Source organism: Cataglyphis hispanica, chromosome 6, assembly GCF_021464435.1.
Source record: "Cataglyphis hispanica isolate Lineage 1 chromosome 6, ULB_Chis1_1.0, whole genome shotgun sequence".
Taxonomy (NCBI): Eukaryota; Metazoa; Arthropoda; class Insecta; order Hymenoptera; family Formicidae; genus Cataglyphis; species Cataglyphis hispanica.
In genome coordinates, this window is record NC_065959.1 from 7,695,529 (window position 1) to 7,719,050 (window position 23,522).

General features: G+C 35.2%; 2 protein-coding genes across 6 annotated transcripts in view; one reads left to right on the top strand and one right to left on the bottom strand.

Annotated features, from left to right (window-relative positions):
* The window catches only part of LOC126850615 (uncharacterized), a 30,869-nt gene extending 30,710 nt beyond the window's left edge, over positions 1-159 (bottom strand). Inside the window, exon 1 of the mRNA XM_050593783.1 lies at positions 21-159. Within this exon, the coding sequence (XP_050449740.1) occupies positions 21-52 (32 nt within the window). The 5' untranslated portion in view covers positions 53-159. The remainder of the gene's footprint in view (positions 1-20) is intronic.
* Positions 160-3,317: 3,158 nt separating this feature from the next.
* The window catches only part of LOC126850609 (probable JmjC domain-containing histone demethylation protein 2C), a 258,584-nt gene continuing 238,379 nt past the window's right edge, over positions 3,318-23,522 (top strand). For all 5 annotated transcript variants that reach the window (XM_050593756.1, XM_050593758.1, XM_050593759.1 and 2 more), the window contains exon 1: positions 3,318-3,555. In XM_050593756.1, the coding sequence (XP_050449713.1) occupies positions 3,400-3,555 (156 nt within the window). In that variant the 5' untranslated portion in view covers positions 3,318-3,399. The remainder of the gene's footprint in view (positions 3,556-23,522) is intronic.

A 23,522-nucleotide genomic window follows, 5' to 3' on the forward strand; every position in this document is an offset into this window, starting at 1 on the left:
CGTCGGAATCGTATACTCACATGACGAGACGCGAGACGATGGACGATATCATATTAACGGCTCTTGCGTCTCGGTGAGACGCACGCGAACGGCTAGAAACGAACGACTAAATGCGGACAGCCGTCTGTAGCACCGCTGCTCACAGGTCAGCCATGTTGAACTGGCAGCTGGCTGAATGCTGCTGCGCGCTGTGACGTCACAGCGTGTTTTGATCACGTGACGCGTCAACACCGTATAGATCGCGAGTTTAACTAAGTGCATTAATCGAGACGATGATGCCAGTAAATTTCTGCTTCATAAATATTAGAGGATTTAAATCGATTTGGTTGTTCTTTTTTTTCTATATGACGTTTGTAATCAAATTAAAATTTTAATTAAATTTTAATTAACTTGAAAAAGTTTTATGTATCATACAATTGGAAGCATCCATGAATTTCATTTTTAAGCTATTACGAATTTCACTGACGTGCTGTATTAAAGTATGATTAATTGTAGTTTCTTATATTAGGCAATATATTTCAATGCAATCTTTCCAGACATTTCATCGACTTTAAAAATTGCAAGCATAAAACGTTTTCCCCCGGTGATCCGCTAAGCGCGTAAACACACAAATTTTCCAGTCAGCAAGAGAGAGAGAAAAAAGGAAAAGAAAACTAAAAACCAGGATAAGAAAACAGAAAAGGAATAAGGAAATTCCATCAACGCAACGACTTCCACCACGAGGCTACAAACAAACACAAACTCTACAGTGAAAAAGGAAGAAATATTAATTAGAAATCTTGATAATTATACATAAAACTTTCTATATCAAAATATAAAAAGAAGGTTTTTTTCATGTATCCGCATTTCCATAAATTTTTCCTCCAAAAAGAAAGGTAATATTAAGATAAAAGAAGAAAAAATTTGATTTATATCACGAATATCCAATGCTTCGTATCTGGGACGATGTAATATTAATAAAAGCTCATTTTCATTAAATGATTTAACTTTGCAAGTAAAAAGAATTTCCTTTTCATATTTTTAAAAATTCATACATTTCGAGAGGTAGAAATCGATTGTGTTCAAAATACATAAAATATGTATATAAATTTCGATAAAATCGAGGAAAGGGGAGAGCAGACTTTTCCATTATTTCGTTAATTTTCCTTTAATACTTACGATCAAACGCAATTATATCTGCAGCTCAAACGTTTCGATACTACAAATAATCGCATAATGCATTGTAGACAAATGGAAAGTCAGCCATATTGCATTAATATCTAGAAATTTCGGAATCGAACTAGTTTTAACGGAACTAGATCAACCATAACGGAATCGGATCAGCTCTAACGGAATCGGAAGTTGAGATGTACATACCTCGCGCGTGATCATATCGGAACGTTTGCAGATTTAATCACAATCGAATATCGTAGGCGTTGAAATAATGGAATCGGTAGCTGTAATTAATATCATTGTTGTATATTAATACTATGATCGCGGCAGCTCTATATTATATTATATTTCGGTAATTATATATTATATATAACTATATTACAGTATGAGTATAAGAATTTCATTTCCATCCAAGTTATGATTTTATGATATTATTATAAAATATCGTCTTGTAAAAATTGAACGAAAAATTACTAAGAACTCCTTTCCCTTTAATCAATTATTCTTATTATTACAAAATAAAAATTTGTACTTTCAGAGGGAAAATATTCGCTTATTCGTCTGAAGAAAAAACGGAAAATGCTGAAAAAAAACTCGGGGGTTATATGCGGCATATGTACGTCGATAAGTGAATACAGTACGTGAAGATGCGTGTCGCACGCACGCGGTGAGAGAAGATATAGGCAACAACGACTCCCTCCTAGACACCCATCAGCCTGCAACGGTGTCTCTCTTTCTCTCTCGCGCCACCCGCGCGCGCGACCCCACGCGTCTCGCAGTCGGTACTATGAGTCGAGAACACCCTACTACCTTCATGACAGTCTCTCGTGCGATGGATAGCGGCGAAGTGAGGCGCGACGTTCCGCGTTGAGGCGCGGGCCGCGGAGTGGGGTGAGGAATGGAGAAAAAGAGGATAGAGAGAGGGGGAGAGAGAGCGCGCGCTCGCTCGACTAGCGAACAGACGGAAGGTGGGGAAAACGTGGCCGGAGCGGGAGAAGGTTAGGATAGACTGGTGGGAGAGGCGCGCGCGATGTGGGGAAGGTGTACGGGCCGCGGGAAGGAGCTTTGCCTCCCTGCCGTCCGCCCGCAGTGCGCGCTACGCGATATCACTAGTCGGTCATGTATGTGTCATTCTCACGTTCACATTGGTACCGCTCGGAGTCCTTCGTTAACCGCGTTGATGGTACTGCTACCACCGTTCGCCGTCGCGTAATGTGTGATATCCGATAGTGTTACACCTGCTGTGCGTTCCGGATGTTGAAAGTGTTGTCCGGGTTCGAGAGTTCGAAAGCTCCGTGCGCGCGGACGTCAACAGTGTGCGGGATAGTAATCGCCGTCGTTCTCTCTCCCTCTCCCTCAGTCTCCCTCGTAACACTCGATCGTCTTGGACCGATCGCGCGCGCATCGGGATATATTATATACCGATAATACAAAAAAGTGCGCGCGCACTTGGATCGGTGGCGCGGAGAATACCGCCGTAGAGACGCGCGCGCGCGCGCGCGCCGAGAGAGCGGAGAGAAAAACAGGAAAAACATCGTGAAGTGAGACGCGAACGGCGAGAAGATAGCGCCGGACAGAGAGGGAGAGGTACGTTTGAAGTCGTACGTTTGCGCGAACGGCGGAGTCTCGTGGCTGTTTTCACGGAGAGAGAAGTCTGTCGGCTCGTTCGCGCGCGCTCGTTCATCGAACGCAAAGAGAAATAAGGAGTGGCTGTGCGGTGTGTGTTGAGTAAAGGAAGGAGCGAGATAGAGAGAGAGAGAGAGAGTGACCGGCCGTCGCCTCATGGCTCTGTTGTTTAATGGCCCTTCGTGATCGCGCGCGGCAGGAAGAGATCGGCCGCGAAATGTTACTTTGTGTCGTCGCGGAATAGTGATTGACTCGTGACAGTGCGTCCGCCGTCGCGTCCCCTCCCCCGCTCGTACAGTGCGTACGCCCGTTGTGTTGTTTTTCCTTTTGTTTTTGGGGGCGAGGCACGCTCCTCGGAGGATAGAAGGAAAAACCGGGTCGGCGACAGGGAGGCCGGGAAGGAAGAGAGAGAGAGAAAGAGAGAGCGACCGGAGCGAGAGAGAAGACGGAAGAGGAGCGGGAACAGTGGGGGGTGGGAGACAGGGGGCGCCTACTCTGGCGCGCGGCGTGCGGGCGCGGGGGGCGGGGGAGGGGGACGGGCGAGGGAAAGGGTGACTGGCGGACCCGGCTGTGGCGATCCGAAGTCGCGGATTCGGCACGCCGCGGTGTACCGATCGTAATATGGCGTACAAGTTTCGCGAGGAGATCGTGGGAAAGAGGTTCCTCTCGGTGAGTGGTTTCACCAAGCTGAAGGTGAATAAGATTAGTGAGTGGGGTTGGCGTGCGGGAGTGATACGTGCTGCCAGTCACAGGGATAACGGCTGTCATGATCTTCAGGTGAGTGAGAGATCCACGATGAAAAGAATCTTTTATACTTTCGTCTCCGATTCTCGGATCGCGAAAACGTTCAGAAGAGACGTCGATCGTAGTTATTCGAGGTTCTACCCGCGGACGTAGACGATAATAATACGTACGCGTAATACACGAACGTCATACATTCCTCGACCTGGCGTCGCGCGTGCGATGTCTCGCGCCGCGCCGCGCCGTTTCTGTTTACATCAGCGCGTGACCTTTCGTGCGTTGTGTATCCCGAGTACGTTCGCCGGCTCTCGACTCTCGACGATCGACGATTGTTCCGCGAATCACCTCATCTTGACGGCGACATGTTATTGTTTCGAGAAATGGAATTTGCCGTAGAGTTCGATGGTAAATATGCGAGCAAATACAGTGTCTGTTCGTATTGGATAGACAAACCGTGTCGCGAATATTATTTTCGTAATTTTTTCGGAAACTTTCTCTTTTCTCTTTTATCAGAAAATTATACTGCATTTAAACCATAATATTATAATCATATATTAAATTGCTCGTAATATATTATGCTTTTGGAAATGATGCAATGATATATCGCGATTTGCGATGTTTCAATTGAAGTTATCGTTATTACAGACAATGTGAGAGAATAAATTCCAAATAGCTAAATAATATTTACTTGTATATCATTAATCGTGAATGTTTTTGATTTTTGTGAAAAGATTATAGTGAAATTACCATCGATTTCAGTGCAGACGCACATTTCTAAGAATTATAATTTTATGAATATTTGCACACCAATATAAGATTAAAGATTTTTTATTATCTCTCTCAGCAAGAGACATATATTCGAAATGAATAAATGTTCTTGCAAAGTAATCGGGTGATGCGCGATAGCTTGATGTCTATGTTTTTTAATGCAATACAATTATATAAGTTATATAAATATTTGCACATTTTCGAAGGATATCCTTCGGATGTCACGTATCTTAGACAATAGATTTAAAATCGTTAATATCTATCGAAATACTTTACAAGTATGTTTGATATATTATGCAAATTTATATCTCAAATTTATATTATCATAGAATTGCATATTTTATTTATATCATATATAATTCATATAATAGAATTGCATATTATTAATATAATATAATATTATATATTATTATGCTATTTTTGACGGGCGGGAACGCAATTATTGGAAGCCGGCTTCATTATTAAATCGCAATGTTTACAAAATAAGTTTCTAATGATAGTCACTATTATCAATATCCATCAATGTTTTAGTTGATAATATAGTAAACCGAGATCAATGTAAAAATTAGATGAGAATCTTTTACCAATATATTAAAATCTATTGAAGCGTTAAAATTCCGTAATCTACATAGATTGCACATATTTTTAAAAATATCTCATACGTAGATCCAGTCTTTTATAATTATAAATTTTAAAACTTGAACACAAAAGAATTCATGCTCGAAGGATTCGCGGCTGTCGATTGATATAATTACGTAGGTTTACCTTAGTTATTTTTTTCTTTTTTAAATCGAGTCACAACTATTTCAGTTTTCGAGGACATTGGCAATTTATGTATCAACGCCAAATACAAACAGACACACATACATTCGTAAGCACGGTGTCCGTACACACTCGACGTATATGTCGCGTTACTTTGCCAGTAATATTTGCCAATTATATCCTAGCCAAAGGCCGCAGATTATTATTATGCCGCTAGAGCGTAAAATCTCGGAAAATCTTGACCTCGCAAGCCGATTTTTCCAACGATGAAATTCATAATGCTGAATTTCGATCCGAATAAATTGCATATTGGAACAGTCATCTTCGCGGTTTTATTACACAACGAATCGAATTTCGGAACACTCAGACACACGCGCGCAAGATTAATTCGGAGTACCACTTTAATGGCTGTACTTATCTCTTACGAAACAGTTGTCCTCGGATACCACTCAGTGGCCAATGAAACAATTATCTCGATGGCGATAACATTAATTTACTTATGTATTATTATAATAATAACCAGCATAATTATCGAGATGTTTTTGTAGAAAAATATTACAAATCATAGTTATAGTGTTATCGCAGAAAAAGATTGCTATATTTGACAAGTAATTTATATTATTTATATTAAAGTACTTATATTAAAATATTTTATTTATATTATATTAAAAAATTAATATTATAAATATTTTATATTAATATTTATATTAATAAATATTTTTATTTATATTAAAATATTATTTTAACATAATAAGAAGCCAGAGAAAATTAAGTACAGTTCTATTAGTTGAGTATTTTATCAATTGAGTATCTGAACAAGTTTTATTTTAGATTGTTGCAATGCATTACATATTGTAATTAATATATACAATACACGTGTAATTAATATATACAATGTACGTTTACGATTTGTCCATTAACAACGTGTTTAACATATATTCATGATTTGCATTCGCGTTGTTGATGATTTTTCGCAAAGTAAAAATAAAGAGAAAATATTTTGAGCGAATCATAATTATAATAAATAAATATTTGCAATTTCACGAAGAATCATCTTTTCGTAACAAATAATAAAGATTATTAAAATTGCCTGGCCACCTACATATAGTTTCTGTCTAAAATACTCAAACTAACGTAGATATCTTATCTAAACGAAAAATAAATATCAGCAGTTATTTCTTTTTAATTTTCTACTTATATTATCTGCACAAAATATCTGCGTAAAATATCTAAAAAAGATTACAATCCAATATATTTTTATTAGTAATATGTACGTAAACAATTAAATTTAAAATTCAATAAAAAATTTTCTAGTTTCACTTATTTTATCAGTACTAGTTATACATTTCATATGAGTTTTTTTTTTTAAAGAATTTAAAAAAATTAATTGTACATTAACTTATACACAAAATATATACAAAAATTCTTTGCACATTATCCCACGATTCAAATTTCTCCCGTAAACTACGTCACTTTCCCAACCCGGCATCGGTTGTTAGTTGCGATGCAGTCGATCGATCTCCGACACTCGGAGTTAATAATATCAGTATTTTATTCGCGGTACTCATTAACGGGTCGTCCCGGTTTCAACTATCCCTAATGGCCCCTCGCAGCGTCTGCGAATTTATCGCGGCGCCAAGGAGCATCCGGACACCACCCGGAGTGAATTTAGTTGACATCTGTTTAGTATTTGCCGCTCTAAAGGGTCAACGACTACAAACGCTATTAAATATTCCGGGGTCATCGCCGCTCGGACTCATAGACTAGTCCACTTTCTGGTTTTCTCGTCTCGGAAAGTGCTTTCGCGCTTTTTCGAGGGAGATGATCCTGTAAATCTTAATGAGAAGCCCTTTCAAAGGTGAAAGTTATCGAGCAATTCTTTTTTTTTAATCTTGACAAATGATAATCCTAGTGCGAGAGGTGTCTGAAGTAAATAAAATAGTTCTCGAAGAAAAAATTGTTGCCTTCTTTTCTGTCTCTCTCTCTCTCTCTCTGCCTTTGTATGTATGTCGATAGTGTCGACGATAAAGAGAAGTACCTTGAAGTATTGACAAGTCATTGAAATATCGAACGCGTAGAAAATAGGTGTTTTATCGATAAGGGCGTACTGGCATGAGACTCGCGCGTTCGTCACCTTGAAACTTCTCTTTGCTAACTTTAGACATGAAATGATGCATAACTCAACAATGCACTATAAATCGCAGTCTGAGATGACAATGAAATGTGAGAGATGTAGTATGTAATTATATGTATAAAATAGTTTTTTATTCTGATCAATGATTTTGTTTGAAATTGTATATATTGGATTTCTTAAGAAGATTTACTTGATGCATTTCAAAGTAATTTGAGTATTTATAAAAAAATTTTATTTACCTATAAATATTGGGAAATTTAAAAAATAAAAGATATTTTTGGAGCTCTACATTGATAGATCAGTATATTCAAAACATAAAATTGATTTGTGGACTACAAGTTAAAAAAAAAGAATTATAATTATATAATTATCTGTTTGGAGAGAAAAATTATCAAGAATTAATTATCATTTTTATCCAGATTTTACATATAAAAAGTTTAGAATTTTTGGTGAATTTTATTATTGTCGTTTATTATTTTTGTTATTTCACAAATATATTTTTAATAATTAAAATGTATTTTCTATAACTTTTTTAAATTATTTTTCAAGATATACTTCATTGAATTGTGAGCAATTTTTCGAAAAATATTTATTCAAGTAAAACTGGTTTCCTTGATACGAAAATATATCATGACGAGAGTTTTGATATATTAACCTTTCTATTGTTTTAACGCCGCTTTCTTCGCGCACCTGTCATCTCCGAAGAAGCACCGTTACATTTGGTGCACGAAATATACGAAGTGCCTGGAGAGAAATGGCGCGGTTACGCGGGATGGTACATTGGTCAGGAAGAAATTCCGGGAGAGACAGGGGGGAATTTGGACCATCAGGGATGGGGGAACTGTTGCAGGGACCAGAAATGTGATGGTGGTACCCCCGAATTATCGAGAACTCGCGATCGTGCTGCAGACCCTGAAATTTGCGGTTCGCGAAACCGCGTGCCGGCCACGTACTATACCCAACACTTTCGCATAATTTGTATAGCGGGGCGATGTTTCGTTACCGTTGAAAATTGCGGGGGAAATTTCGGGTCAAAACCGACGGGGGTGTCAGGTAAATTCAGTGACCGACGATAACACTCGCACGTGCGAAAACTGCTCCCGGCGAACTTTTCGAGAGATTTATTATTTATTTCGAATAAGATATGTATAAATCACCGATTTTTAAACATTGCAAATTTTGATGAGATGTAAATGAGATCCTCGATTTTTCAGACTGATATCGCTTTTAAAATAAACGACACGTGTGTCGTTGTCAACGGAAATAAATGCGTGCATTACGCGTATTGCTTTCTGTATATATTATACGCAGACTCTTTTTAAGTTACGAAATGTTATTTTTTTCATGCACACATGTTGCATTCTATCTTATCTTATCGGAAAGAAAAGTCACGGTCATACCATTTGCCATGAACTCGTTATATCGCTTTAATGCCTGACGTATTATTCATTGTTTGCACTTTCTTCGTGCGAATTATCAACAGATTGTGAATTTGCAACCGTAGAAAAAACGAATTGTCCTTGTATATGTGACGGCGGTTTTGATCTCGAAGAAATTATATTCTCTTCTTTGAAGGATCGATTTTATAATTTTAACGAAGATATGTTAATTATCTGCGAATTTTTATTTAAAGGAAAAGTTAAAAATTTTAGAGATAGATTTTTTCCAGAAATTAAATCGAAATTAAACTAGAATATAAAGCATGTATTTTAATATTTAATATTTATTTATAATTTTAATTTTAATTAAACTAAACTACTGCAAAAACGGAGACAGGAAAATAGAAACATAGTGTTCTCTTTATAATAACATTTTCCAATTTTTTAAATGTGATATTAATTAAATTAAATAATTAATTATTTTAATAATTTCATTTCATTCTTTTTATTATTGCATATAATTTATTTAATTTTACAATAATGATTTTATGATAATATCTGAGAATTTTAACGTCAAAATTCTTTTAGTTCTTTATTGTTTATGCTTATCGCCGTTATGACAAAAGCCTAAGATAAATATCTGTGTGAAAAATTACTTTGAAAATACAAAGAATCTCATTCATAATTAAATAATTACGCGTGTTAAAATAATTATATAATTCTGCTGAGTATTTAATATTACTAATATGAAACTGTATATTAGATTTGCAGCATTAGAATAGAAAAATAAACTATTACATTTATAAAATAGAGATTGGTAAAAATATGTTATTCGAACTGATTCAATCATATGTAAATGAAAATTTTAAAACATAAATTAGCAGACGATATATTTTTTTTTTTTTCTTGCAAGTGGTAAAATTGATATTGCGTTGTCACGAAACGATGGTTTCTCTTTCGTACCCAAAGGTAACTTACATACGGTACTGCGAAATCGCTTCCGCGAGCGTCCGGATTTCTCTTTGCACTTCGCTACAGAATAATTATTATTTACGTTGAATTAGATCGCGGCTTGGAACGCATGGATGCGATCAGTCGCGAATGATTTCACGTAATCGTGAAACCTGACGGTTCTTTGTACACCGTATACGTCTTAAAGCTCAGAACATAACAAAGGGACGACAGATGCGTTGCGCTACTGTGTAACACGCAGCATTTGTACTATACATGTTCGCATTACTGGGCGCTATTTTGCAATCCCGCAATTTGTCCGTCTACCGCGTCATACAATTAGATACAGTCGATGAGTTTTCCGCGGACCACAGGTGCTTAATATGCGGCGGTCTCTGCTCACGTTCTGACAAATGATCGGTGTCTTCATTTCTCGCATAATCACTCTGGCAGCGTTCCGCGATCTATGCCGAAACATGTCGAAATTACCGAGATTGAGAGACGTGTGTACCATGTGTCTGTGATCAATTGATAGGATTAATCAAAACTAGAGCGTATCATCATTGTCGAATCATTAGAAATTACGAAGAGAAATATATTCTCTTAAATCTGATATTTTTATTAAAAAAATAAATAATATGTATTTATTGTTTTATATTGCCTAATAGCGATTTTCTGTAGAGGTTTAAAATCTATATGAAAATCGCTAAAAAGTTTGTTTATTAAATTTAATTTATAGTTAAATAACCATGCTTTTTTTATTTGTTTTATTTTATTTGTCTGACTTCTTTAAAAAGTAAATGCGGGAAATATTCTCTACATTTCTTACTTTGCCATGACATATAGTATCAATAAATTGCATAATATAGGATCATGCATATATTATATGTTGAGTAAAAACTGTTTTTACATCTAAGAGTCTAAAATGAAGAAAGATGAAATATAGAGATTGAGAAAATAACTAGTCACTGATGTATATAAAAAGTGGACCTTAATTAATCTAGAATTAGCAATTAATCTAGATTTCAATAAGTTATTACATGTAGTTCTAATATCAAATTTGCACATGTACATGGCTTATCAATTATCGAATTGTCGAATTAATTATGATGTTTATGTTCATCTTTAAACGTGAAAATGAAGAGATTTAAATGATTCTTCGCGCAGGGTGTCGCACATGTCAGTATTTCTTGATAAATATTCGATAAATTACTTTCTCTCGACAAATATCCATCATGCCAAGTAGCTGTTTGGTTCCAATCCCGTTATTGCATCAAGGACTCTATCGCATTCTAATATTAAAATACGAGTGCAACGGCCGCGATACGACGAAATGTCGCGCTTCGATGCACGCCCTACAGGATTCGCGTTATTATCAACACATAGAGTAGAGCAGAAAGATATATATTTCACGTTCGAGAGGATCAAAAAAGTCGATGTCTTTAAAAAAAAAAATAATGTTATAAGAGAAAAAGAATAATTAATAAGAAAAAAAGAATATATTGCAGATGTATTCTATATTTATTAATATTTATATTTATTAACAACAAAGTAAAAATATTCTAATAAAATAAAAAAGAGAGAGAATATTTCATGTAATAACGCCATAAATTTTTATTTTTATCTATATAAATATAATTTTTTTTTTTTTATTTATAATGTAATGTATGCTTATAGATATAGAAAGAAAAAAATAAAATATTGATTTATGTTAAATAAATCATCAAAAAAAAAAAAAAGAGAAAATATCTCTTTTTCCTCTCGGTTTCTCTCCCTTTTTTTCTTCAGCTTTGTAGGCAATTGTCTCTGCGCAATAGAAATATTTCGCTCGTTTGTGGTTCGTCAATATTATTACGCAATGAATCGCCCACGCTGCGACTATGTTGTGCTACTTTCCTTATTCGATACATACGAAATAATTCTTCAGCTGGTTTCCTACTTGACCAATCCGAGAAAATAGTATTTCTCCTGAATATGTATTTTTCATTTCGTGAAAACTTTTCACGTGGTGTTACTGCTAAACTCAGTATTAATTCAGAAATTTTTATTAATTCAGTTTTTTCTATTTTACATCTATATTGTGTATGTATAATGTTCTTATATAAAAAAAACACACATGTGTATGTGGCGATTCAATAATTAAATTAAGCAATGTATATTGATTTAAATTATTGCGGACTAATTGCAAGTTTAAGTTATTCGGAAATCTGACAATCTGCTCTGACAATCAATATTATCGCGAGTCAGAGAATTACGGGTCTTTAATCCTATCGCGTTATATGACGTTTCACTGGTTTTGGTTTACAAAAGTAATAACTTGAATGAGAATTTATCCATGAGAGAACAAATATACGTCACGCGCTATATTATTATTCTTTCGAAGATTTGACGAATTTGCCGAATAATAAAGGAAAGTGATATAAGTTAAATAATTTCTGTTTGAATATAATTTGTATCAACGACGAAATTTATTCTCTTTCTTTATAATTAATGTATACATTCAGTATCATTATCTATGTGTCGCACTTGAAAAATCGAAGACTTTATAATATTTGTGTGAAATACTTGAAAGACACAGTCGTGTGCGCGAATCTATCTATTTAATGGTCGGTTGTTAACATAAACAATGACTTTGTATCCGACCCAGATTCTAAGCCCACGTAGAAAGCGGACTCGCTTGCATAATCCCTAAGCGCGTACCACGGTATATGCATTCGTTACTTCGCGTGTCGTAGACAGCGCAGACGGATTGCACACCTGTACATGCGTCACCTATACACCTACGCGCTCGTCTGGACCCGTACCGCTATAGAATTGGCCGCCGGACATACATAACCGATTCGGGCAAAGGTTCTTTGATTCGTGATGAAGAATGCGAAAGTTTCAAGCTCCTTTGTCTTATGTTAATAACGAGAAAAATGCGCATTATTTTAAAATTAAATCAGAATATTTTTTAGATGATTTATAATTTATGATAGAAATCGAAATATAACTTTGTTTATAATTTTGTATATATATATATACAAGTGTATAATTTATATTTAAGATATTTATTTTTTAATCTACGTTAAAAAATAAATATCTTAAATATCTGCTAAATGTTTTTTTGATTCATCAAATTTTTGTTAATAGAAGTTGTTAAGGAATTATTTAAAAAAATAATTTGAGTACTAAATACGTTTATCTGATTTATTTGTAGTCAGGCTCGATTTTTTTTTTTTATTATTACAAGTTTTGTGATTATGACATTTACATACACATATCATCTCTTTATCAAATTTTAACTATATTCTGTTGTTCTCTAATATACTCTAATACATTCCGCGACTTAGACACTCGTACTCCGTATGTATTTTCGCATCGATATCTAGGAGGGAAGAACCGTTCCCGTTAGCTCAGCACTTTCACCCGGATCATCACGACCCAGATGATCGCGTCTCTCTAACGGTGCGGAGTGCCTTTCCTCTCTTTCTCTTTGCATCTCTTCATCCCTTTCTCTTTATACATTTCGCGTAAAAATTTTCCGAATATCAAACGTTTTCATCACACGTGCGAACAATGCCATGTGAAAATCGCGCTCGGGTATAATTCGCGATCCGTTTTCAGCTCGCGAGAGAGCGAAGAACGGAGCGTATAGCGAGCGGCGGCGGGCCAGCCGGCTCATCGGGAGGAACGGAGTGAGAGGCAGACCGAGAAGAGAGTATCGGGTAGAGAGGTTGAGAGAGAGAGAGAGAGAGAGAGAGAGAGAGAGAGACAGATGAGGGAGGGGGGGAGGAGGAGAGGAAGAGACGGAGACGGCCGAGAAAACAGGTTCCCCTGGCGTACCCGGCGATCAACCGCCGGCTGGAGACCCAGGTCACTCACCCAGATTCTACAAACAACCAAACACCGTCCATCCTCCGCCCGTTTTACCATCCCTGCGTCCTGCTGCGTTCTAGCGCGATGCTCTTCTTCTCTCCATGGCTACGTCCCCCGTTCCTCTCCCATCCTCATCTGTTCTGCTTTTGCACCTCGGCGCGGCATGCACCGCGGCGTCTGGAAGATTCTGACAAGCGAGGCCAGTTCACAGCGATCTTCGGCACGCATGGCGCCGAAGACAACGCAAATTGGCGCGAGAGAGAAAATGAGAGAGAGAGGGAGAGAAATATAGACAGAGTGCTGCAGAGAAAACCCGATGACACGATGTCTGCGAGACATGACCCTCTTCAAGGTTACGACTAGGTAGATTCGCCTTCGCGTTGACTTCTCGTGACGGCTCGTCCTCACGTGGCACATTGTATAGAGACAGGTGCTGTCGTAATGTTGAATTGTCAAGCTTCGACTGACTTTGGGGAAACGGAATGTAGTGGTATTACCCTGTCACAACATCTCTCTGTGACACTTGTGGTCTTGCGAAAATATCTTGGAAATCTCATATGCAGTTTCGATGGTGCGTGAGAGTTCGTAATATTAGCATAAGAAAAGCTATGTTTTTGCTTTATTAGAATATTTTACTTAACTGCTGATTTTAATTTCAATGACATTCTTTGATGTATTTGATGAGTCAGATTTTTCTTCAAAAAAATCTTCAATGGGATAGAATTTCTTTTATCGTAATTTTTAACTTTTATTTTTAACTTTTAATTTTTAACTTTTAAAATATATTTATAAGTAAACCTTGAATTATAAAAATTTGTAAAAGTAAAGTTTACTTGTATTTATCGAGAAATACTTTTACAAACCGATAAAAGATCCTGTTATTAAAGTCAAGTTCGAAGGTCCTGAAATATTTTTATTAACATATTTACAATGAAACGTGATTAGCTTTAAAACAAAGAATTCAAATAATTTTATAAAAAATTGCTACGTATTGTTAAAATATGCTGGAAATTCAATCATACCTCTTTCTTTATATTTGAAAAAAGTGATTAAAGTTCGAGATATTAGAAGAGAAAGAGAGAAGAGAGAGAGAAAGACAACTCGATTTATATTGCGCATAACTATAGATCAGAATTTAATTTTTTTCTGAAATCACATAAAGCGGAAAGAAAGAAATTGAAATAAAGATAATCGAGGATTTTTTGTTTTCTCACTATTTTCTCTCTTTCTATCGATCAATGTTCTATTGTGAATATCACTGTGAATATAATGTGGTTTATAGTTGTCTCCTCGCATCGCAGGGCGAAACAAATGAATTGCATACAACACATATGACATTCGCTTTTAATATATTTAAAAATTTTATCTCTTTCTTTCTCTCGAATAATATGAGGACTCTACGATACCATCGTGACATTTCGTATCACGGAGCTCGAAACCTTTAACATCGCGCGAGCATGGCTCTGGAATCGAGTATGTAAGTCTATGCATTATGCGAGCTTATATACGTTATGCGCGCATTAACGAGAAGCGTGTACTCGTATATTGTCGTTGTTAAATTAAAATTGAATAGCCTGTGTATATATATATATATATATATATATAGTATAATGTAATATGTGCTCGTAGAATTTAACAAAATCTATAAATTTATTGATCTTCTTCTGCAAAACTTTATTTTTGATTAATCAATATCGACACATGATATACTGTCTTACAAATGAAATCTGCGCCGCATATTACGCAAAGTATGTTCAAATTGAGATTAAATCATTAGTAAGTCGTATTTTCCATATCATCTTATTTCAACACACGTGTTTTTTTCAAGGATCAGATAAACCATATTCCGGCATAAATTTAATATGTAAACTTCTTTTTTTTTGCTGAAAGCACGATGACTTGAGCATAAGAGATGCAATTTGCAATCGTGCATGATTAAAAATTGAAGATTTGTATTAAAAATTCAGGTTCTATGAATAATTAATTATCATATTCCATGTAGCATATTTTAAACAGCATACATTTCATTGCGCATATTTAAAATACAAAATGTGTCTTAATGGAGTATACGCAATTTTTCCGATTTAAATAGAAAAATTTGTATACTTTTTATATAATTAATTGTTTTAAAAGATATTCTATCTTTTAAATCTATCTTATGCTATAAAATTGATATTTTGTATGTGAAATTTTTTTAATGATTTATTTTTACAATCGTGATTATATTTTTCTGTTTCACACGGTAATTTTATTTTTGACAAAATTTAGATTATGTAGATAACGAAGAAAAACGCGCGCATTTCGGAATAAAATCGTTATCGTTTATACTTTGTTATACCTTTGTTTACTTGTTTGAATTCTTCCATATCGAATTAATACACCTCGTATAGCCTATATAATATATACATATATATCGTGAAATCTGACAAAATCTTATGTCGCCGACCCTCTCGATTTCATTTGTCTCTCTATCTGAAAGCGTGCCAAATACTGCGCCGACCTGCTACGATAACGATAACTTATCGCTTGTTGCTTAACTTATCTTGTCGACCTCTTTGCCCTCGTATTTTATACGTCTTCTCTGTTGTCGACGTTGTTAAGACAGAGATCTCACGAATTGCGTAGATGCGTGACTTTTGAAAATAGCGAAATAACACCGTAAAGCGTTTCGTAGATTGTAAGCCTCCGTATCAATCTAGAATGTGCGTCTTTCAGCGCATGGTTTTGAGCACGTTTCTCACTACAATGAAAACGATGACATTACACTCGTACGTAAAATTAGATCAAGGATAGTTTTAAAATTCGGGTCGAATGCTCTTCAGTACTTTTTTCGAGTGTTACGTGCCTATTCTCTAATTCTCACAATAGTTTTTCTCATTGTACATTCACACTATTGATTTTTATTAATTATATCGAGAATATATATATATATATATATATATATATATATATATATATATATATATTTGGTTAACTGGAAAATAAATTTGAGGTTTATACGGTCAGGTCTATAGCTCCCAAAAATTGTTAATTTCAATATTTCTTTAAATTCTGTCGTCTATTTACAAATCTTAATCGTTCAAATCCTATTTTCGATGAGTAAAGTTTTTGCAATCGAAAAAGTAAGACTATCTGATAAATGTTTAAATACCAACACAGACACGTGTACATATTTACACCTACACTGGCTATTATTCTGTTCACTCGTGCATCGATGTCCGTTCTTTCACGTAACCTTTGCTCGCTCGAAGGAAGCGTTCCTTCGCAAATAGATCGTGCTATTAGTGCTGGGAACACGATAGGTGTTCTCTCTCTGTCTCTTTCTCTTCTCGAGCATCGTGGTCCATTAGAGACATCACTTAACGTTGCCGTGACGTTGCCGGAGCGCTTAAGTGCCGCGTTATTTTTCGCGCATTGTACCTCCCCTCCCACATGTGCTCGTCACAGAGGCACGAAACACACGTCGGGAATACGTACACATGTATACGTCACGCCTCGCACAGCAGAAATGCAATAACTGTTTACCGTGCAATGCAAAGTGCATGGAATGCATAGAGTGTGATTCCGTGAATATAATTTAGAGCAAACAATTTTCCACAGAGATATCCGATCGTTAGATTAATCGAAAAGTATTTCGTTTATTTAACATTTACGCGAATAAAAAAGATTATTCGACGAGAATCATTTTTAAATTATAACAGATACATAATGTGTTGGATAATCTTATTTTTATAATAACAATGTATGTCGTATGCAAATGTCGAAAAATCTTGATAAGTCTATCTTCTGCCTGTAAAGGATATAAAATATAATATAAAAAATTATGTAATTTAACTACATATGAATGTATGTTTTTTGTGGCAAAAATTGTATGCACGTATCTCAAGCGTGATATTTTGTGCAAATCATATTTCCATTTCAAAACAAAGTTACTATGGGTCACCAGTGAATTGTTATTTTTACGCACAAAAATATAATTAAATTTTTTAGCCTGCGTGGCAACTGAATGTGAATGTCGATTGATCAATATTTGTCTGCAAATAGAGATCGGCGAGACAAAAATACACTGAATCTAATCTCGACCATGAGATATAAATAATATTCTTTTGCAAATGACATATCAACATTAAGACGCATAAATATGAAGATAAAAAGAGAGGTTGAAAGAGAGAAAGAAAAAAAAGATATTCTCTATGGTTTAACTTTATGAGTTCTTGCCGTTCTTGTCATTCTCGACTTCCGTACCTTTCCTCTTTTACACTTTATCTGTTTCGCGAATTCAACGTCCTTGGGCTGACGACCCGATGACGTGACGTAGCTGGTGCTCATATCGGCGTTACGAGGTCACCGATGAACGGCATTGCAATCTTTGCCGCGTGATCGGTTGCACGCGTGCTCAAATGAGATTTTCGGGACACCAAGTATACGTAGCGTTCAGCTGTAAAATAAGCATTTTGCATCGAGAGCTATACGAGCGATTATATTTGCATTAGATAACAATAGCAGATCGTTTTTATTTGGGGGAGAATATATGCGGAAGATACAGTTCAGTGTAATAATGAAAGATAAGACTAACACATATCAGATAAATAAAATGTTTAAAAATTATTATCCTGGTAATAATATTCGTATAAAGGCAGAGAGATTATTAAACATGATATTTTTATCACACGTGATAGTATTTCATCGATGTTAAAAATTAGAACTTACATATTTGAAGAGAGAATGCAAATTATAATAATAAAAATAATGTTTAAAATTTTTGAAGATAGTAGTCACATTATTAAATATTTTCTTATCACTATTGCAAAGTTTATTATTACTATGAAAAGTAATAATATTTATACTCCGCAAAAGTTTGCGTACAAATGGAGAATTTTTTAAAATACATTTGTGCGAGAAATCCTTTTGCTGCATCGCGTAGATAGTAGAGCCCGATTTTTTATTGCCACAAATTGTACAGGTAATAACGCTAAGAAATGTTGGCGTATGTATTCGCGCTCGATGTACGAACGATTTAAAGTATGCGTTCAGGAATTCGGGATACAGTTAGTCGACCTTGTTCGGAGACTCTGAAATAAAAAAAGACACGCCAACGCTCATCTATACATATTTCTCTGCACGGCATTATGAAATCTGACATTATTTTTCGAAAAATTGGAGAAGACAACGCGAACAGGAAGGGGTGGAAGAGCATCGGTGCTTTTTATGTCTTCCGGGTGCGGTTTGTAATTTTATCATGATGCGAATATAAATTTTATGTAACTAGGCAACGGCACAGTTGCCTTTTTCTTCTCTTTCGCAAAAATATCGCTGCAGCTTCCGTAAACCTTGCATTGAAAGTGCATCATCCGCGAGATGATTATCGTCTGTCGTTAGTCACTACGGATCGCGAACGTTCTTGGCTTCGATCTGAACGCATCCAACTGTGTCCAATTTATCTTCTATTGTTGGCTTTTGCTGTTTTTTCGAGCTGTCATCAGCGACGATGCATTTTTTGCGAGTCTTCGGTATAGGTACGTCTTCGAAGTTGCGGGTTCCGTTGTTTTGTGATATCCCTTTCCTCTTTCTCTTTCTCTCTTTTCTTGCAATTTATCAATTTACTTTTCTGTGGAGATCCTCGATTTATCTCCGATCGCCAATTACATCGGCGTTGAGCCACGCATAAGAAAAATACAAGGTGCAATTTCAGCAATATCTTTGCATCTACGTAAACATGAGTATCTCATCTGGGAATTATTGAATGAGAGGATATCTCGAATTATCATTTCACGTGCGCGAATCATGCGTTGGAAATTATTAATTGTATTTTCATTGTTATTTTTCGATGTTGCTGCCAGGTTTGAGATGTCAACTACCGTGCAAAATAATTACAAAATATTATAAATGCGAGGTATATAAAACATTGCAGTAATATAATTATTAATATATGGATTATTGATATATAGATAATATTAACACACAAAATGGAGAGAATATGCTAAATTACTTAATAACAACAAATAAAATATTAAAATTTAGTGTACATATACATAAATTTTTATAAAGAAAGCAAAATTCCATTCTCTCTCGATGAGATTTAATCATAAGTATTTAATGAATATGTTATTTAATTATCTGATTTTTAACATTACTTTAGACACATGTATTGAATAATTTTTGCAAATTAAATTATTCGTCCGCGTAATTATTTAGTAATATGTATATAATGTATTCATTTGCTTCAATTTAATTTTTTACAATTAAAAATTAACTGTAAATATGCATTTGTGATTGAAAAAGGAACAATTTATCGGAAATAGAAATTTGTCTATTCTTTCGAAGCTTACTTTGCTACAATTCTTTAACGTGTGTATATTTTATAATATAGCTTCGCTTATTGTGCTGATACGATGTTGTTCCTTTCGACATTTTGCATGCTCTCTTCAAAATACGCTCATTGACAGCAGACAAACAGAATTCGCATGACGCAGCGAGCGCATTCACTTAGCACCTAACACAACGAAAAGTCGCAGTCATCGCTAAATTTAAAAATATCCTTCGGATGGATCGTGCGAGACGATAAAATCACTTTCACGTTCGCTTCAAAGACGCGCACTTCTAAAGTAGTCATCACGATGACTTCTTCCTTTTGATTTTCTCTTTCGTTTTATTCTACGTCATTTTATCATCCATGTCTTACTTTTTAGTCTTATTCCTGTAAAGAATACGCAGATTATCTTGTTATTGCCGATACCTACTCTTTCATTGATAACAAGAATTTTTATCAGCATAAGAGATTTCTTTTTCACATATAACGTATGTGTGTATGCGATTTTTTTTTTAAACCTCAGTATGCGCCGCTTGCATCGGATGGATACGAGGGGGCGTTTTATTGGGGATTACACCCCGAATGGAGAAAATCGTGTGGGTTTCATCTACGTAGTCACACACGTGGTCACGTACGAAAGAACGATCACGGGTATGTGTGTGTATGCGCGCGCTATACGGTATTTGTGCTCGCGTCCACGTGTACAGTTCTTCGTATTATGTCACTCCGTGTATCGGGGTCAATGATCCTGACGTGTGCACCGAGCGTGCCGACGATTCTCCGACTTCCGTATGTACGCACGCCTGCTAAGAACTACGAAAATTCGGCGTACAGGTTTTATCGCGCAGTTTCATTCAACCGATATAGATTTATTTGAACACGTGTAATAGAAAAGACCAGTTTTAGCTTTTTTTTGAATACCAGTTTTTATCACTGGCATGGATTTTATCTAAAAAAATATGGAGTTTTATTACCTCTGTTCTAAATTCAGAAACCTGATGTCCGCATATGTTTATCGCATCGTATCATCATCCAATGTTTACTGTGCGCATATTATGCAAGTGCGACCTATGTTAAGTTACCATAGAAATTTGCGGCGTGCTAGTCACTTTCGCTTATTTGAGTGGCTATGAAGGCGTTGATGAAAGTGTCAGGGCAAGTGAGTCATGTTTGGTGTGACAGTTGATTTTCACTGGTTTTACGGTATTTTGCTAGAAATAAATGCAACTTTGCGATATAAATAGCTCATATTGGGCAATTCGTGATTTCTTTAACACTTTCAAAATCCTAGAAACAATGTTTTTGAAAGAATGTCTGATAGTGTCGAATTCTAAGATTATTGCAATACTTTATTCTTGACTTATCATTAGTTGATCATATCTGGATTGCATTTTGCAATATCTAATACATGAATATTTATTATATTAATTATTATATTTAATAATACATTGTATTATTATATATATTATAAAATATTGATATAATTTTATTAATTATTTTATATTAATATGTTTTATTATATATATCGATATATATTAATATTTTGGATAAGTATGAAAATAGCAACGTTTCTATTTATCAAAAGTTTAATGATATATGATATCGAAAAAGTATAAATGAAATTGTTAATCAATTCTATTCAGTTTTGTCAATTGCTTTAGCTTGCAATTCTACAAATAATTATAAGAGGATCAAGCGAAGAAAAAATTTTGCTTTTAATGATGTCGGATTGCGCGCAGATATCGATGTTCGGAAAAGCGTTACGATACAATGCGCGGCGCATCAATTTTAATATTCATCGCGGGATTTCTGCGAGACAATTGCTCGCTCAGAAAATTGCGTATTCTCTAATTGATTGTTTCACTTTATTTATGCATCTGCCGCAACTATCACGATTTATGAGCCGGCGATCATATATGTATTCCTTGCGTGCGCTCTGTTTCTTCCGTCTTTCTCGCCTTAGAACATACGATATTATACGCATAGCGCCTGTACTTTCGAGTGGAAAAAAATACCTGCGCGATTTGCATCTGAGGCTTGGAGGGCGCTTGGGATTTATGCCTTAAGGCGGTTTCGAAAATATACGCCTTTCGCGTCGAGCTGATGAGATTTACGTCGCCCGATCGAACCTTATGCGAATTCGTCCGCGGCACGCTCTATTACGAGCTGTATGATTAATGTATACATGATACCCCAGTAATTACGAACTTTCTCCTAAACACATATATTAGAAAAAATGTCTAGGAGATTATTTATTTTTACTAATAGTTGATGTAATATTCATCTTGTCGATGACATATGCCTCAACAAAGTACCGAATAGATGAGAAAACATTATTATTCAATTACTTTAATTAAATTATAATTGATGTTTTAATATAAAATATTTAATTATTAAAATATTTAATATTGAAGACAAATGAAGACTAATTTTGAAATGAAAATTCTTTGCAATTTTTGATTCACTCTGTGTATATTCTATTGTTCCATGAATTTATTACCGATACAGTAATAAATTCATGGAACTAACTTTGCACTTCTAATTGTATCTGCATAAAACATAGTGCTTCGATTTACAATTGGTGCGATTTAATTATTTAATATGTTCTAACAGGCGTTAAGTAAGCGGAAGTACGTTTCGAGCAAAGTGAACGTTTACCGTTGAATAGTAAGATGAGTAGAGAGAATGATGGATATTTGCAATTAGAAAAGCGGTAGAGGAAGAATGGTAGAGGTTATTATAAATGTTACGAAGATGTAAAAAAGACTTTGGCGACAGATAATGGCTCGCGAGAACAGAAAGGCTTTTGCGTCGATAATGCATGCAAAAATGACAACGATGAAAGAAGGTGAGGTATATAATATGTTTCAGGGTCTTTGCATTTCAGTTATAGATGCTAGAAACTAAAGTAAAAGGACAAGCTGTCAAATGTTTGGATTTTTTTTATCACGAAACAATATTATAATAAACATTAATTTTCTTAAATATTAATGTATTTTATTAATAGAAAAAAAATATTAATTACTAATACTTATGTATGCATTTTTTCTAAAATAGTTACATATATATATATATATATATATATATATATATATATATATATTGTTTTAATATATTTGAAAAAGCATAAAATAGTATATACATACATATATATATATTTATTATTATTTTATTTATCGTTAGTCTTATTTAGTTATTATTATTTAGTTATTATTATTTTATTTATCATTAACATTTTAAATTATGGAAGCTAAATTTTAATTTATCTATAGGCAGATAATAAGGATTGAATATTCTATTTTTGCGCATAATACGTTCGATATATAATAATCTGTCATGAATTTTTTCCATTCCAAATTTCCAATAAACTAATTGATGGATATTTGGATGAGTTTTTAGAACATCGCATGTATCGAAACTAGGAGGAAATAGACGGTCGCTATACAAGAGACAAAAAGTTAGATGAGGAAGAGCGCGAGAGACGCGGCCGGCGCGGCGAGCGAGAAATAGTTCGGAATGTAGGGCAAAGGGTTGGCGAGATCAATAAATTTTCCTCTCTCTCCCCCCTTCGCTAGCCGCTGGCGCCGAGGCGTTAGGCCTATACAATCCCTCCTCATCTCCCTTCCCACCCGCGTCTTCCTTCCTCCGTCGTCGTCGTCGTCGTCGTCGTCTCATTCCAAGGAACGTGCGGATTAATATTTCAGCTTGGCTGACCATCTGAGAAACGGCGCGAGTAAGAATGGGCGGTGTTGGAAAAGGGGATCGACATTTGAATAATCGATACTAAGGGATATCGGAGTTTTATAAATAATGTTCTTCAGATACGTTTAAAAATATTTAA